General features: G+C 37.6%; 1 protein-coding gene across 3 annotated transcripts in view; it reads right to left on the bottom strand.

Annotated features, from left to right (window-relative positions):
• Nucleotides 1-1,121: 1,121 nt before the first annotated feature.
• Nucleotides 1,122-14,325, bottom strand: part of tdp1 (tyrosyl-DNA phosphodiesterase 1) — a 35,704-nt gene continuing 22,500 nt past the window's right edge. For all 3 annotated transcript variants that reach the window (XM_082142744.1, XM_082142743.1, XM_082142742.1), the window contains exons 15-16: nt 13,228-13,333; nt 1,122-1,485 (exon numbers count right to left, since the gene is read on the bottom strand). In XM_082142744.1, the coding sequence (XP_081998870.1) occupies nt 1,412-1,485; nt 13,228-13,333 (180 nt within the window). In that variant the 3' untranslated portion in view covers nt 1,122-1,411. The remainder of the gene's footprint in view (nt 1,486-13,227; nt 13,334-14,325) is intronic.

Raw genomic sequence — 14,325 nt, 5'->3', positions numbered from 1 at the left:
TAAGAGACAAATGTGTGAACTTGAGGAGAACTGTATTCATATTTACACTAAATTCACATTTGGAACAGTCAGTGAAACAACTGGAAAAATGTCAAAGAAAAGTGAAGATAGAAAATCTAAACTATGCGTTTGGCAACATGGGGACAATTATTAGTAATAGCAGGGATGCAATTGGAATAGTTAACACAGTAATCACTCTGTGAATAATAAACATAATGATCCTCCTCAGCCAGATTGCTATGTTAGGTATTATTCTAATGATCCGAGATCAGTACTAAAAGACCTTTTTAGAATGGAGGAGAGCTCTCTAATAATCTGATCAAACTCTAAAAACGGTTCCAACAAATGTCACAGACGGCTGTGCAGGACATAATTCAGTTCCACCCAAAATTGAATATTTCATTGTCATTACAATGTACAACAGAAACTCTACAAGCAACATACTAGCTGTAACTTTTCTGTACAGATGTGCTGGAGGCAAAGGTCCAAGATAACATTAAAATAATGCAGAATCACAATATTTGTTGATTATAGGACAAAAAACAAAAATTATGGGGGGCCACAGGGAATTCCTGTATCAATGTAGTGCTAAATTCCAATGTTGCTAGGCAACATGACAATTTCAGGATAAGCAAGGAACAGCACCAATTGTTCTGTATTTTGAACACATTCAATTCATCTGTGATGCCGGGGGAGCACGGTCCTCCTAAACATATTCCTGCTTGACTGTAGCCGGGAATGAAAAAATCTATCCGCCCTTGGCGGATTCACCCAGAATTCATTTGAGAGGACATGTCCATAATCAAACTTAAAAAATCAATTTGAGATGTTTTCACCATTTCATTTACCGTAGTTCTCTTTTTATATGAACTCTACCTAACAAATGTGTTTGAAAATGGATTTGAAAAATTGCTTTTCTTATTTTTATAATAAAAAAACCCAATATAATTTCATGTTCCTGAATTGAAGTGTAAATATGATTGGGTCAAAGCAATTGACGGTTGTTTCACTGAATAAAAACATTATTGGATTGCTATTTTCTACATACGTTACTGGCTTTTAAGAAAAGCACAAGCTCTTTCTGACACTGCTACTGAAAAATGTATTGCATAGCTCAAAGCTTTCTGGATGTAAAATTTTATTTATTTGGCATTTTTACAAAATGTTTATGATAAATGCATAACTAAATATCTCTACAGTGTCTATAACAACAAAAGACTAAAACACAGCATTAAGGGTGCACACTATTATTGTGTACTGTATATGTACCTACCATTGCTGTCAAGGGTTAAAGGGTGTCATTAAGGTGGCTAAACAAGCGCGAACTGAACAGACACAGAGCAGAGTGATGCTGGTGGTCTGATCCATAATAATTCTGTCTTTTGTAGATGATCCCAGCGGCTTGAACTCCTCAAGAAGGTACCCATACATTTCCATGAGTGTCTGGGGCTTGAGCGTGTGGAATATTCCAGATCCAAGGCTTATCTGCAAGGAGAAGAAAACAAAACTGAAATGCAACAGCATACCTTACTGGAAACCTGCTCAATGCAGTTCATGATACTTTGAGTCAGTCAATGCAGAAATACATATTTGCTCTGGGCCAACAAAGATTCCCGGCATGGAAGAGAAGGTTCTGACCTCTTCCTCAAAGGGACATAACTACTATATGAAGGATCATGCACACACTGTGTGGTTTACTTAGTAATGAATTATAGGATATAGACTTCTAGAAAAGACAGTAGAGCAGCAGTATCCATGGAAACCGGCTGACAACTGGATTCAATCACAAAAACAACACAGCAGTTAAAACACCTCTAAAAAGCTCATGAAACAAAATAATGTGGCAAATGAGTCAAAAAGGCTCATTGTTAAACAGCTTAGATAAAATACCTTTGATATGAGAACATTAGACGTTTATGACTTACATCATAAAATGTAACTGTCACTTATCTCAAAGGAGTTCTCACAGATAATTGGGTGAAATGCAGGGGCATACAAGAGTCAAAAAAATTTCTTCTAAAAGCTTGGATATAAAATACATGAAATGTTGGGTGCTACATCACACATTTATTCATATATATATCTCTCTCTATCTATCTATCTATCTATCTATCTATCTATCTATCCATCTATCCATCTATATATATATATATATATATATTAGGGGTGTAACGATACACAAAACTGACGGTTCGGTACGTCCCACGGTTTTGACGTCTCGGTTCGGTTCGGTTCATTTAGGTGGAGTGGGGGGTTTAGAAAGCTAAAATTGTTTTTGTTTTTAAACAGATAATTTAATTAACAAATTGTGTCCTTGTCTTTAAATTAATTCAATTACAAGTAAACGTTTCGCAAGGATAAAACTAATTATCTGCTAATGCTGTAAACTATATAGGAGCCCTTACTTGCACATTACTATAACATTAAAGCTTAACAACAGAGCCAAGACTTTTAGCCTAAATTCAGTTGCTATTTATTTTTAGATATAATAATAATCAACACTCAAGTAACAAATTGTATGAAAACATGTAAACTGCACATAAGGCAGTTTTTACATTAACATATGTTTTTACTCTAATTTATTATTGAAATATAATAATTTACACAGTTGCTGTCATTTTCATGACAGATATTTTAAACATACATAAAATAATCAAGATGTCATTAACAGGTTAAGTAAAATATAATATATAGGCTAATATAGTGCATTTATTTAGTGAAAGAGTTCATTTCCTTAGCAAACCAACAAGCTGTGGACACTGAATGACTTGCCTGAGGTAAATAAAGCTATGTGAAAAAAGAAGCGTTTTATTGACATATTTCCGCTGTTGAAACACTGACTGAGCGATTACACGAGTTATGATGCCTTTCAGTAAGTATACTGTATCTTTCAACATACCTTCAGGTGTCCATTCATGTTTATTCTGTAACTGAGGAAGAGAATCGCGTTTACTCGCGCTCCGCGCTGCCGCTTGAAATGAGGAGCCTAGTAGCCTACGGTGATCTGTCACGCCACATCAAAGAGCGCCAAAACGACATTTAATGTTTGAATTTCGTCATCAAATAGACAGAATTTGAAAGATTACACCTTGCTTATTATCGAATGTAACAAAACACTGAGCTTATTGCGATTAAATGTGGTTAATGGTGGTTAGGCAACGCTGTATTCGTTGTGTACACATAAGACATGAGGTCCAATGAGCCGGGACAGCAGGGGGCGGGGCAGCAGGGGGCAGCAGGGGGCGGGGCGGGCGTGTTCGGTACGCCATGAGAGTATCGCGATTCGTATCGTGGGTGGTGTATCGCGGTTTTTCGGTTCGGTTCGAATATCGTTACACCCCTAATATATATATATATATATCTATCTATCTATGTGTCACCGCCACAATGATAGGGTAGATGTTGCCAGATTCACCTTCATCTGTTTTGGATAAAACTGAACAGGGTTTTAGCGTCAATCACAGGACATTTCACTTTGAAAATGTCGCGAAACATGCACTGCGCAATGTAATATAATTTTACAGGAATGTAGCCACATTCAGGTGCGTTTTTCTAAAGAGCATAAAACAGACAAATATCGCTCCTCGATAAGCCGCAAGACCTGAGGTATCATTCGTGTCTACAGGACAAATTTTGTCCTGTTGACACGAAATGATACCTCAGATAAGTTCAGCATTAAAGTTTAACACTTGAGGTTAGGGATTTGAACAAACCCCTAACTTCAATTATGAGCAATAGTAATAGTGATGATTGCCTTAGCAAGAACCACTAAATGATTTAATTACAATAATAAGGACTTTCAATAATGACAGTTTTTTCTTCTAACAGCAGGAACACAGCAGTAGGGCTACACAAACATTCACATCAAGGCTTAATTGTTGCCTGGAATGGCACCAATACACATGAAGAGGAAGTGAGGCAAAACCAATCATAACCATCTACGATTTGTCTTTTCAGCAAAATTAGCTGCATAAATAATGTAATGACCGAAATGATCATCAGTGAAAGTAAACAAAGACGACAAGCTTCTGAACTTTTCTGACATTTTAACAAAAAAAGTGTTAATAAAAGAACAACCTCATATTTTTGGAAGAAATATACAAATTTTAATTACCCAGTATAAACTAAACGTACTTTACAGCTCTAGTCACCATTCACAATATGCAAATTTGCAGCTTGCACATTCTGCTCTAAATTTCTCCCAAATTCAATCTAAAACATGAGGGTAAGTGGATTTTCATTTTTGGGCGAACTATTTCTATAATGAACATGAGAGGATCTGAAGCAGCACTCAACTCTCCTCACTGAATTAAAGAACTAGACTCGAGTAGCGACTGTGCAGCGGTCCATTCTACTTCACAATGGCTTCACATGTACTTTGCTCTTCAGTTGTGAGCTGAGAGTGAGGCTGTTTTAAAAGCAGATGGAGATGAGGAGTTCTGTGATGATTAGCAGGAAAATGAAACCAAGTTTTCTCTCATCTCTGTGCCAAAGCAGCAGAAACAGAAATGTATCAAGTTTGTCTTTAAATATAGAGGTATTCTTAGAGGTATAAGTTTAGGTCTGTCAGGGGGTTCAGTCTGTATTAATATCACAGGTGTTGACGGCAGGGGCTGAGATGAAATGTGAGAGTGAGCGTGACGGATGCTCTTATTAAAGAAACATATCACCTGCAACCTATAAGAGAAGTCATACTTAAAAAAATGATTTTAGATAGGAACTACTTATAATTAGCACTTATACAAAAGAAATTTACCCATCATTTAAAATGACACATTTCACTCAAAAAACAAAAACAAACCCCTAAAACAAATAGGTCACATTTTGCATAATGAAAATGCCTATTTTTCAGATTTCATGACAATTAATCATGTTTTCCTCCCAAATCCTCATTACTGTAATGTATAATAAAATAAAGATTAATGTAATACAAAGATTTTTTTAAAATTTAAATCAGCATCTGTATATATATATATGAAGAGTTCAAAAGCCTCTAAGTGCCATCTGAAATTTTCTTCTAGAATGATCGTTTTTATCAAGCTCGTATATTTTAGTTCAATAATTTCCCTTAAATAGCTCTTTTGAATGTTCACATTTTTTTCAAAAAATTTATTAGTTTGGATTTTGCATTCAAAACGATTCATTACAAATGTCTATTAATTCAACCCCATGCTGGTGACCTGGAAAGTGCAGAAGAACAGAAATAGCACTTGAGACAAGATAATTTCTCAGCAAAAACAGAATCAAGTGCAAAAGAAAATCTATTTACCTCGGTTAAAATTTATCATGTATTTCCATTTGTCTGAAGAACGTCAGGTATGGAAGAGCTGTTGCCATGGTGCATGCAGGGAAGTTTGCAATTGCACATTTGCTTTGTAAAGCCAAGGGTTATCTGTCTGTTTCCTAAAAGCTGTAATTATAGGTCTTAAATGGCCTTCTGGGTATTATGTAGTCTGCTGTACAGTGGTGGATGCACAATCGTAACGCTTTGGGAGACTCGAAGAGGCAGAAACGCTTGTGTGACTCCATTACAGTTAACTGTTACAGGCACAGTTATGTAAACCAAATGACATTGGAACAGATCCAGTGAAAAACTGGATATTACACCAATCAGTATCAACAAGGACAGTGACAAGTAATCATTAGTAGGAAATGAAGTGCCTCTATTAAGAGCAGAGGCGAGTTGCTGCGAATGGCCTTGGTGGAAGTAACTTTCATCTGAGTGCTGTTTGTCCTGGCCATGACCCTTCGAAAGGGAGACTGGACACCCATGGGTACAGTTCAATCCTCCACCTGCACCCATTTCAGAACACTAAAATGCGCTTAATTTTTTTTCCACGAGATGAAAAAGTTCATTCAGACAGGAATACAATTAAAGGTAGGGTAGGTGATTTGTTCCAGATTCATTTTTTTGCTATGCGGGTTGAAAGTCTCTTCACATCCTGATAGCAATCACTAAGTTAAGTGGTCTAAATGTATTTATATATATATATATTTATATATATTATCTGTGGAAGGCGTAGGACCATAAAATGTCCAATCATTGAATTTGGTCCAAACACAATGTCCTACCTGCCTGCCAATGTATGTACTGTCATACCTTCACACAACCTGTTCAGACATCACAGGTCATCAGCACGGTTCAGTTAGACAGAGTCACACTGTAAAAAGTGATCAGTTGACTTAACTTAAAGATGAGGAAACCCATCGCCTTAAAATAAAGTAAATAGACTTCATGTAATTGAACTTAATTCCACATAACTTAATTTTTTCAATTACGCATGAAGTTTATTTACTTTATAATTTTAAGGCAACGGATTTCCTCATCTTTTTTAAGTTAAGTCAACTGATCACTTTTTACAGTGTGACTCTGTCTAACTGAAACGTGCTGATGACCTGTGATGTCTGAACAGGGTGTGTTTACCAGTGATGCGCGGGTCAATGTATAAACAACCCGCACCCGACCGACGTTTTCAACTAACCCGCCCGCAACTCGGACCGCAAAAAAAAAAGAAGAAAATATTGTACCCGACCCGCTTCCTGACCCGCATTTTTTAAAAGTAGTAAATGCATAGCAAGAAGTACACATGACAAAGCCAGCACTTTGGTCATCATCTTTCATTATTTCGGCAAATGTCTCCCACATTTTGCTCTTTCTGTTTTTTGTATTTGCGGAGCTTCCACTCCCCAGTCTTCACCTTTTCTCTTGCCGCCTCCATCTCTACCTGCAGACTGAGCTCGTGCCTTCGCGCCAGTTATTCAGCCAATAAAGTGTAGCAGGCCTATGTATTTCATAGAAAATTGCATGTGAGCGGAGTGGAGCGGGAGCGAGCGGGCGGATCTTGGACAGAGCGCAGAGCGGCATTTTTAAAAGGATGGAGCGTCGCCCTATTTCCCGCTCCAATTTCGCTCCGCGCACACCACGATTCTGAAGCATGCTCAGCCTGACTCAGTTGATGACTGCAAGATGGATTCTATTTTCAGTCAAAACTCGGCTCAATAATGGAGTTCAAAAAGTAGGCTACTTCAAAAAGGAAAATAAGAAGTCATACAGGTAGGCTACACTATAATATAAAACTAACTATAATGTGGTAGAAGAAAACGAATGTGGAGACATCGTTTCAGTCAGTAAAGATTCATTTTGGAATCTAAAAAGACACATCTCTCGAAAACATGCAGTGTGCTATCTGAACACGCTGGGAAGAAAGCAAAAGGTTAGCAAATTGAACGGCCTACGGTAACTTGTAACAAAGTGTAAATTAAATATAGCGTAATATTCAAACAATTGATACAAGCCCATTTCAATTTTAATCCTGCGCGCTGCGCAAAAGTTCAGTTATAAGAATGTTGGCCTAATAGTTAATTTAGACAACTTTTAAAACGTTTATGTATATTTTTTTATATTTTTGTTTATATAAATTTTATTTATATTATTAGGCCCATTTATTCGTTTTATTTTACAGCAGTTTATGTGTACAATGGATATAAGCCCATTTAAATTTTAATCGTGCGCGTTGCGCAAAAGTTAACTTATCAAAATTCTGGCCTAATAGTAAATTTACTTAAAAAAAATGTATGTAGGCTATATTTTTGTTTATATAATTGTTATTTATATTATTAGGCCCATTTATTCGTTACATTTTACAGGACTTTGTGTAGGCTATATTCCTTATAGCCTAGGCCTAATTTGAAATAAAACATTTCTATTTGAAAAATGTTGTTGTTGCTCATTAGTTCTTTAGGAGGTAAGGCTGTGGTCTAAGCTAACAGTGATATACATGTAGATTTTTTTTCCTTTTTTGGAGCGAGCGGGGGGCGATTTTGGTGGAGCGTGGAGCAAACTGCGTTGAGCGCTGAGCGATAATGAGCGGAGCGGCCTGATGTTTGAGCGGGGGAGCGGAGGGGTGGACAGTTCCGTGAGCGATGAGCGGAGATTCTCACCGCTCCACTCCGCTCATATGCTCTCTAGTACTATATAAATGACAAAGGTTTAATTGGCATCTTTATTTCAAACGACCCGACCGACCGCGACCCGAATATCATTAAAAATATTTTTGGATGACTCGTAACCGCGGGTAACCGCGGGTGACCGCAGGCACCCGCTCATTTCGGATCAACCCGCGCATCACTGGTGTTTACAGTGCACCGAGCACCGCAACCGAAACAGCAGCCATAGTTCCTCCTTAACCAAAACAACAAGCTTATGCTGCGTTCAAGGCTTCACATCATAACTATTGTAATTTGGAAGAGATGGAAACCAGTGATGTTATACTCTGAGCGGTTCGTGACTCGAATTTATGAGTTTCAATGGAAACACTATCAACGCTGAAATGAATCAGCAGAAATCAGGTGATACAGGTCAGTAATCTTTAGGTTGATTATGTTTAATATTATTGTAATGTTATGTGCTTTGAGGCATGAGGTAGTTTAAAGCCCAACTCTCGTGACGCTTTTATTTGCTCCCTGCTTTGTGCGCTCATGTGTTTTGAAGGAGGCGTGGCTTTGGAGACGCTCTGAAGGGAGGGTGGGTTCTTATGCTTTCAAAGCTAGTTCGCTATTGCTAGCCTCTCCGAAAATTGCTTACCCTACCTTTAACAACATTTTGACAGATCCCTGTTGAACAAAACAGCTTAAACCAGTAGTTTGCTGCTCTTAGGTCAGGCTGGTCTGTTAGTTGGTTTCAAAGAGGTCCTGTGCAGATTTCAGTTAGTTAAGCTGGGAGACCAGACCAGCTGCCTGTCAAGCTAAACCAGCAAAACACCTCCTTAGCCATTTTTTCAAATGTTTGGGTGCATGATAAAACATCCAGTTTCAATTTCATCTTTTGTTACATTATAAATGTCTTCACTGTCTTTTTAAAAATCATTTTAATGCTTTTTTATCCTATACATGCAGAAATAAGTATGGTAGTTTAATATTCTAAAAATAGCCTACAAAAGATGAACTGAAAAGTTACATTTAAAGTGCTAACTCACTATTTACTGCTAACAAAAACCATCACAACCGCACTGACACATCATAATCAGTGCAGAAACCCCAGCTCACTCAAAATCCGCCCACTTTATCTTTATCTGCAGGCCACGCCCACTCATTCCATTTTATGGCTGAAGCCTCAGTTATCAAAGGAACTATGCTGCCATGGAAACCGCAGAGGGCTTCTGCCTCAGTTCATAAACTGATGACACCATTGGTTTCAATAGTACCAATCGATTGCTGCCTCTATTTTCTCACCATGATTAAAGGCCGTCAAACTGACGTGTCGGGGCACGGCCCATAGTACTCTTATTTTCATTTACTAAAGAATATGGCACTGATTATCGGTGGATATTCTTTCTATGTCTTATTATTTTTTCTTATTCTAGTCTGACATAAGAACTAGTGGTTCCTGACGTAATCAGTGGTGTGTCAGTTGACACACAAACTAAATAAAATAATCATATAAGCAATCTCAAAATAGAGAGAGAAAAACAATTTAAATACAAAAAAAGAAAAAAGAAAAGAATAGAGAATCTCATGTTCGGTCTGCTCAACTTTCAACAACAGGTGCCATGACAACATCAGGTGGTTTATTTTTCGTTGTAAAACTGCCGTCCCTAATAACATTATTCAGAATCTATAATTTTACGTTTGCCCTGCAAGTCATGGTTAAATATCATGGCACTTCCAACAAAGGAATGGCATTTCTTGCACCTTTTCCTAAGAGCTCGAGTAAAAAAAAAAAACTGAAAAAAGGAAATAAGTACGAAAGGACATACTGTGCTTCCCCCAGAACTGGATTTGGACTGAAATATATTTTTCATTACACAATCAATGCATTAATATAAGTCCTGATAAATAATTATGCTGAAAATAAAATTATCCTAATATTCCTAAATATTTAGATTCTATTTAAAATAGTTTTACCATTATCTAACAATTTCAACACCAGATTCACAGTATTTTCACACCAATGTTAATTTTACATGTCTTTCTTTTGACAGCAGCACAAAGCTGCATGCGTTAAATTAAGAAATTGTGAAATTTCCCAGCAAGCTTCCTAGCTCTGAATCAGTGTCCTTGCACAGAAGTCTCAGCCACAAAACACTATTAATTACACAGCAGATTATAATGAGTTCATTTAGTGTCATTAACATGTCATGCAGGCTTATAGTTTGGGTTCGTCTGCAATTATGCTGTCATTCAAAACAATGCACAGTTTTACTGAAGTGTCATATAATTGACTCATGACCAAAATGCTTATTCCCATTAAATGGCAGGCTGTTCGTTTATACATTTTGGCATACGGGTAGCTGACAATTAACACAAGTTTCTTCAAAAACAAGATGTTGAAATTTCATATATCCTGTACTGTTCAAAACTTGAAAGAAGTCTCTTATGTTCAGCAAGGCTGCATTTATTTGATAAAAATACAATAAATAATTGTTCAATATTATTAAAATTGTAATATTCTAATATAATATATTTAAAAATGTATTTTTTGAATTTTCAGCATCATTACTCCAGTCTTCATTGTCACATGATCCTTCAGAAATCATTCTAATATGCTGATTTGGAGCTCAAGAAACATTTATTATTATTATCAATGTTAAAAACAGTAAAAAAAACAAAAACATTTTTAGGGTTCTTTTGATGAACAAAGTTCAAAAGTTGAGAGAAAAAGATTTATTTGAAATATTAATCTTCATAAATTATAATTATGTCTCTGTCCCTTTTGAACAATTCAATGCATGTTTGCTGAATAACATTTATTTCTTTACATACACACACATACAGTACATACATATACACACATACAGTGGGGAGAACAAGTATTTGATACACTGCCGATTTTGCAGGTTTTCCCACATACAAAGCATGTAGAAGTCTGTAATTTTTATCATAGGTACTCTTCAACTGTGAGTTGCAGAATCCAGAAAATCACATTGTATGATTTTTAAGTAATTAATTTGCATTTTATTGCATGACATAAGTATTTGATACATCAGAAAAGCAGAACTTAATATTTGGTACAGAAAACTTTGTTTGCAATTACAGAGATCATACGTTTCCTGTAGTTCTTGACCAGGTTTGCACACACTGCAGGGATTTTGGCCCACTCCTCCATACAGACCTTCTCCAGATCCTTCAGGTTTCGGGGCTGTCGCTGGGCAATACGGACTTTCAGCTCCCTCCAAAGATTTCTATTGGGTTCAGGTCTGGAGACTGGCTAGGCCACTCCAGGACCTTGAGATGCTTCTTACGGAGCCACTCTTTAGTTGCCCTGGCTGTGTGTTTTAGGTCGTGGTCATGCTGGAAGACCCAGCCACGACCCATCTTCAATGCTCTTACTGAGGGAAGGAGGTTGTTGGCCAAGATCTCACGATACATGGCCCCATCCATCCTCCCCTCAATACGGTGCAGTCGTCCTGTCCCCTTTGCAGAAAAGCATCCCCAAAGAATGATGTTTCCACCTCCATGCTTCACGGTTGGGATGGTGTTCTTGGGGTTGTACTCATCCTTCTTCTTCCTCCAAATACGGTGAGTGGAGTTTAGACCAAAAAGCTCTATTTTTGTCTCATCAGACCACATGACCTCCCATTCCTCCTCTGGATCATCCAGATGGTCATTGGCAAACTTCAGACGGGCCTGGACATGCGCTGGTTTGAGCAGGGGGACCTTGCGTGCGCTGCAGGATTTTAATCCATGATGGCGTAGTGTGTTACTAATGGTTTTCTTTGAGACTGTGGTCCCAGCTCTCTTCAGGTCATTGACCAGGTCCTGCCGTGTAGTTCTGGGCTGATCCCTCACCTTCCTCATGATCATTGATGCCCCACGAGGTGAGATCTTGCATGGTGCCCCAGACCGAGATTGACCGTCATCTTGAACGTCTTCCATTTTCTAATAATTGCGCCAACAGTTGTTGCCTTCTCACCAAGCTGCTTGCCTATTGTCCTGTAGCCCATCCTAGCCTTGTGCAGATCTACAATTTTATCCCTGATGTCCTTACACAGCTCTCTGGTCTTGGCCATTGTGGAGAGGTTGGAGTCTGTTTGATTGAGTGTGTGGACAGGTGTCTTTTATACACGTAACGAGTTCAAACAGGTGCAATTAATACAGGTAATGAGTGGAGAACAGGAGGGCTTCTTAAAGAAAAACTAACAGGTCTGTGAGAGCCGGAATTCTTACTGGTTGGTAGGTGATGCAAATGCAAATTAATTACTTAAAAATCATACAATGTGATTTTCTGGATTTTTGTTTTAGATTCCGTCACTCACAGTTGAAGAGTACCTATGATAAAAATGACAGACTTCTACATGCTCTTTGTAAGTGGAAAAACCTGCAAAATCGGCAGTGTATCAAATATGTGTTCTCCCAACTGAACACACACACACACACATATATATATATATATATATATATATATATATTGTATAAAAATATACATAAACTAAAAGTCATTAATCTTCTAATGGGTAGCACATCACACACCTGGACACTGCTGAAAAGTCATGAAAGAAGTCAGCTGTCCACGTGTTTATATCCAAATTTGTATTTGGACAATCAATCAATTAATCTTCTTTTTTTTGATAAAAGAGAACATGACAAAACTTGGTGGCAATTAAATGACGTTTCCTCATCAATCCTATTTGATGGCTCAGAGGACAGCACTGTGCAGCAAATGAAATGTCGATTAATTGAGTCATGCAAACCCCTTGTGCTTCACAGCTGTCAGAAATTAAAATAAGCACTTCACCATTGTGCATAGCTGTCTTTAAACACCTCGGTCATCACACACAGTGATGTGCACTCGAGATTCACACTTATTCATTATGCGAAGGACTGCCGTAATTAAGCAGAATGTAAGTGAGCTTGCATTTGAGTGAAAGAGCAAACTAAGACACTTGTATCAAAATTATTTATTTATTTAGCTTGGATACTGGCCTGCCCAGACAGCAACCTTTCATTTGCTGTTTTGCGTTGTGCAATTAATACCTACAGAGTGTTTCCTGAGCAATCATTTCTACTCTGGATTTCAAAGTAAAGGTTATCCTTTCGTCAAGCGATGATTCAGTGAACTTCGCATTAAGCAAACCTTTAAACTTTGATTTAACTTTAAACTTTGAAACTTTAAGTACATGTGGTTTCTTTAGAGTTCAAAAGAACATCTCTGACATGTTAATGATGGTTAAAACTTCAATGAATCTTATTTGATTTACTTTTGGGGAATTACACAACATTCAGTCTCACCTTTGCTTGAGTAACGCAGAGGTGGGAGGTCAAAGGGCACAGGGAAGCCCTTGGAGGAGCTGGAGGCTGGAAACACATTCTTCTCAACAGGAAATGTGCTCATGTTCTACAGACAAAAATAAATGTATTAATGCCCAATAGTGATGTGCTAATCTATGTATGTTCAAAATCAACCAGTTGTGTGTATAGTTTCATATAAATGGAAATTATCAAGAGATTAATAACAGAAATATATATTGCAAGAGAGGCTATATCTCGGAACTCATCATTTTTAAAAGCACACCTGAAAAACTGTGTTAGAATTATTATTAATAAAGTATTGTTTTAATAAAAGTACATTTATAATAAAACAAAAAGTATTTTAAATCAGAGGTGTCCAATCCTGCGCCTGGAGGCCCACTGTCCTGCAGAGTTCAGCTCCAACCCCAATTAAACACACCTGAACCAACTAATCAAGGTCTTACTAGGCATTCTAGAAACTTGGCAGGGGTGTTGAGGCAAGCTAGAGCTAAACTCTGCAGGACAGTGGTCCTCCAGGACAGAGTTAGGACACCCCTGCTTTAAATAGTCACTAATTGACCAGTTGGTTAAAGATTTAGTTAAGAATGATCTAGCATGCTACAAAACATTCAGCAAAAGAAAAATAATAATAATTCTGCAGTAATATGGCAATAACATTGTCTAAAATACACACACACAGACAAAGGGCTGGGGAAAAAACGAAAGAAAAAAAGCGCAAATCCACTGAAAGCCCCATTTATTTTAACCCCATCTGAATAGACCTTAAGATATGCCATGACATCCATAAACTCATATGATGGAGATAACGTATCACAAAAGTGACAATGTGTGCATTTACTCATTCTGTTTTCTATGGAAAAAGTCAGAGGGGAGCAGGGCTGTTGTGAGGGAAGCTTAACTCTCCTCTGTGTGGTGGGTATGAAGATAGAGGGAACTGGATAGATTTAAAGGGCAGTGGAGAATATATCACCCAGACTCAGACAGCTAAAGCTTTCGCAAAGCCCAGAGAGATGCAGCAGGTGCAGGCAGCACTGTCCTGCTATTTGTAAACAAAAACAGGAAGCGACCTAGAACCTT

This window comes from Leuciscus leuciscus (assembly GCF_965113295.1).
Source record: "Leuciscus leuciscus genome assembly, chromosome: 17".
Taxonomy (NCBI): domain Eukaryota; kingdom Metazoa; phylum Chordata; class Actinopteri; order Cypriniformes; family Leuciscidae; genus Leuciscus; species Leuciscus leuciscus.
The sequence above is the reverse complement of the archived record's forward strand: the minus strand, read 5'-3'. Positions and strand labels throughout refer to the sequence as shown.